Source organism: Nelumbo lutea, chromosome 1, assembly GCF_056320005.1.
Source record: "Nelumbo lutea isolate HS-2025 chromosome 1, American lotus-T2T, whole genome shotgun sequence".
Classification (NCBI taxonomy): domain Eukaryota; kingdom Viridiplantae; phylum Streptophyta; class Magnoliopsida; order Proteales; family Nelumbonaceae; genus Nelumbo; species Nelumbo lutea.
This window is the reverse complement of record NC_142684.1, coordinates 44,695,168-44,699,504: the sequence shown is the minus strand read 5'-3', so window position 1 is coordinate 44,699,504 and position 4,337 is coordinate 44,695,168. Positions and strand designations below refer to the sequence as shown.

General features: G+C 36.0%; 1 protein-coding gene across 1 annotated transcript; it reads right to left on the bottom strand.

Annotated features, from left to right (window-relative positions):
• Positions 1-288: 288 nt before the first annotated feature.
• Positions 289-3,226, bottom strand: LOC148874479 (large ribosomal subunit protein eL32z-like). Its single transcript, XM_088960139.1, has 4 exons — positions 3,061-3,226; positions 1,879-1,973; positions 755-936; positions 289-601 (listed from the first exon to the last, which is right to left on the bottom strand). Exons 2-4 carry the CDS (start codon positions 1,966-1,968, stop codon positions 472-474), a joined length of 402 nt encoding a protein of 133 aa, XP_088816265.1. The 5' UTR covers positions 1,969-1,973; positions 3,061-3,226; the 3' UTR covers positions 289-471.
• Positions 3,227-4,337: the final 1,111 nt, after the last annotated feature.

The following is a 4,337-nucleotide window of genomic DNA, read 5'->3' as shown; positions in this document are numbered from 1 at the left end:
GGAGGTGTAAAGTATTTATCAACAACGTCAGGGAGGTTTAACCGTTTAAGTCTTACCCAAAACTTTATTTCTGCTTCAGCCTGCACCAACGAACATCAACTTTCTGAAACCATTGAGCCTAACCAGAAACCACTCCTCACATCTCACAAGACCTCAAGAATCTCTATAGCTGCATAGCATGCACCAGCAAATTCCTTCAAGACCCCATAGAGCGTCGTCAACATGTCATTCAACATGTCATTCATCATGTCACGAGGAAAGGGAGGCCAATAGGAACCAACATGGAGATTGGAAAAATGTAAATGCCAAACTTTTTCAACTGGCTAACTCAAACAAGTACCAGTCTCTCAGTTGTAAGGTCAATAACAAATTCAAAACAAAATTCCCTACTGATCCAAGTGATGTCTGCAGTAAATGTCACATTTAAATTTGATACATTTCAGCAATGACAAAAAAACGATAAAAATTGATCTACTCATCCTCCTGGCTGCGCAACCTAGCCAATTTGTTGGTAACAACGATGTCAAGCTGTGCAGCACGCTCAACAATCTCCTTCCTCTTACGGGTGGAAACATCATGGGCGATCTCAGCACAGTAGGTCCTGAAAATCCATTACCAACAAATTATATGAAAACATTCTTGAATGGCAATTGGCAAATGACTTCTAAATGTGCTTCTGTAGTATACAAGAGAACTTTTTCTGTTTCTATTTTATATCTTATTTTTCGTAGGGGGCGGGGGAAAGGAGAAGCACCTGTTGTGCATCATCAACAATTCCAGCTCCTTGACATTGTGCACTACAAATTTCTTAAAACCATTGGGAAGATAGTGGCGAGTCTTTTTGTCTGAACCATAACCAATGTTGGGCATCAAAGTGCATCCTTTGAACTTCCTCCTCACACGAGAATCTATACCCTTGGGCCTACGCCAGTTAGGCTGTAAAAAATAATACATCCCACACCACAATATATGATTAGAGCTCCAAATAAACTCCCAAATATAAAAATAAATAAAAGTATAAAAAAGCAGGACATGGGAGAAGCAAAACCAGAAGGCCAAGCAAGATAAGCTATGAGTTACGTTTTTACTTAAAAAGCATATTGATTCAATCAACTGACTACTACCTTTAAAATCAAATGTACTTAAAACTTGTCACAGCACAGGCAAATAACAAATAGAACAAGTTTGCAAAATTCACAAACCCTGGCCATCTTAGGACAATATTAACAGCGTTATACTATAAGACCCCAAAGTATAAGGAGAATAAGATAGCTAATGAAACTATGAAGCTGGATGCAAGTCTTTTACCCATACATGAAAATGAAATTAACATTCAAAGATGAAGGTGAAAATTGGAAAAGAAAGTACCCAAAAACTGTTCCAAGTAGGAAAAAAAACAAGTCATCTTATCTTACACAAGTCAAAAAGAAAAAAGGAAACTAAAAGCCAACAGTTAGCCCTAAGGATCCTTTATTCAACTTGAATAAAAGATTGATGACATTTTCTCAACTTTCCCAGCATTCCAATGGTTTAAAGTATCAATACACAAAGGTGTATCAGTACTTTAAACAATGTGCTTTTTTTGTTTTTTTATGTAATTCTTCTAGATACTTTTATATTATTTAATAAATAAAATAAAGGGTTTCCTGAAAACACCTTTAAACAGGTGTATCAGAACCCTCACAATACGATACAATACGCCCTTGTACCAAAACTTTGAACCTTGAGTATTCCTCATAAAAGGAAAACTCATTAACCCATCTATATATTGAGCATACACCTACCAAGGATGATATAGAGAAACATGATTTGTTACCATTAGAAGAAATAAAGACAGTAATAAAGATGTTGAGAAGAGCAACTAAGAAAATAATGTACCTTCACAGCAATCTTCCTGTCACTCTGGGGCCTCTTGAACTTCTTGACACGCTTCTTTACTATCTTCTTACTGAGCAATGGAACAGCCATAGCTTCTACAAAACAAAACCGCCAATAAGAAAATATAATTTGATTAGTACAATTACAGCACAAACACATGCAAAAGGCATTTTGGAACAAATAAAAAAGGATCCCAAAACTTACATATTTTACTGTTTAGAACAGAACACAGTAGATGTAAGAAAAGCATATAATAGCACACAACTAGTCATGTCCTAAACAGTGCATTTCTTATATTTACTTTATAGCTAATACAATGAGTTTAAACACTTGTATTGCTTGTGTTTCCTTCTTTCTTATCATACCCATAAGGATAACCTGTGATTCTGTGATAGTTATGCAAAGATTTATACTTCTCAAACATATCAAACATTTAATTGTTTTCTTCTTCCCCTGTGAACGCATATTACTTGTCACATGCATCAACACAGCTTCGTTGTTTTCTACCTATATAACCGATGCAAACAGGCTCAAGGCTAATCTATGAACTGTGATAACGCTGCAAACATGCACCAACAGAATATAAGGAGCATAAATATTTGCAGAGCTATCACAGATTACCCAATGTAGATTTGTCAAATGCACCAACACAGTCTCGTTGTTTTCTATAAACAGACTCATGACCTCAAACAAGAAACGATTAATTTGGCATTGTTCGCATATCCCTTAACATTTACCCACAAGACATTACAGGGTCAACCCCACACGCACGAACGCACGCACAACACACGATCAATATCGTAAAACACAAGGTTCATCAAATTCAATCTCAATGCTTACCATATCAGGAATAAAGCTAAAAGAAAAGAAAATACCACCTATTATTGAAAAACAGAGCTACTAATCGGTAAGATGGAGAAAATAAAGCTACCTATTACTGAAAAATGGAGTGATTCTGAAGCAGCTAATGAGAGGAAACAGAATAAATTATAAACAGACCATAATTAGAAATAGACTCATTTTACGTGATTATGATCTGATAGAATAAGGAATCGCAAAAACCGAAAACTCGCAAAACAATTCATGCTACGAAAACAAAATTAAGCACTTCATGAACAATAAACAGAGAAGAGACTTTGATTTACAGATCAGAAAATAGGGAAGTAGAGAGACGAGACTCACAGTCTAGGGTTCCCCCAACTAAGAGCTTCTTCGGTCTTGCTAAGATCTAAACCCTAATCTCGTAGAGAAAGAAGCTCATAGAGCGAGGGTTATCTCTTTTGAATGGAAGAGAATCGATCGGGTGTAGTCGTATTACAATAGTTTGCGCTCTCCTTATGTTCTGATTGGTAAAAGCTTGGAATCTTGGGTTATAAGACAAACATCAAACGGTATAATGACCAAACTAGCCACGTGTCACGTTTGAATGACATCAATAATCGGAATGACCATGATTTAAGACTGCAACTTGAGCGGTCCTATTGACGTGATCTGACCAGACTTGTTGCATGGGTTCGGATTAAAACTTTTAAGCTGCGATTTGGAAATAAGGAAAATGGAGTGTAAATCCAGGGTAAATTTGTATTCTAGTTCACTTTTAGGGCTGTTAATAAGAAGGTCGAACCCGATTAAATCGATCAATCCAGACCGATCCAACCCGAGTCAGTTGGGTTTTCATCAGCATGGGTCGGTTTTGGGTTGTGCAAATTCTTAAACCGATGATTTGAATCGGTTTGGGTTTCCACACAAGAAAACCAAAAACGATTCAAACTGAACCGATTTAGTTCCTACTTCAAACATGAAGTTCAAAAGCCCATTAGGCCACCTAGTTTTTGAATGGTTACAAGAAACTTTGGATTAGTGAATAGTGATTAATGAACAACTTTTGTAATTAACTTTTCATTTAAATTTTATCATAGGAGATGGCTGAAATGATGTTCAATTTATGATTTTTTTTAAATTAGCAAGATTTTATCACAAGGATGAACTTAGAATTGAAACTGACCCAAACCGACCCAACCCGACTCAAACCGACCAGGTCAGTTTTGCTTAACACTGGGTCGGTTTCGGTTTCTATGTCAAGTAACCCGACCAGGTTAGATCAGTTGGAAAAACCGTAGTCAACTGACCCAACCCAACCCGTGAACAGCCCTATTCACTTTTGCCTGTATTTGGCAACATTACATTTATGCATTGAAAATGACATATCAATGCATATTTACATTGATAATAAGATGTACAAGTACGTCAATAAAATAGAAGTAAATTTGCATTCAAATGGGCTTTTGATAAAAAAAAAAAAGCATATTTTTATTGGAATTCATGTTTGTATCCATTACAACTAAAAGTTTGTTTGGTAAGAAGGTAAATTTGTCAGAGCAAAACTAACTCAATTTTGCAATTTATGTGCATGTTTGTTTGATGTGTTCTTTTACACCTTAATTAAGCAAAAACCTCCA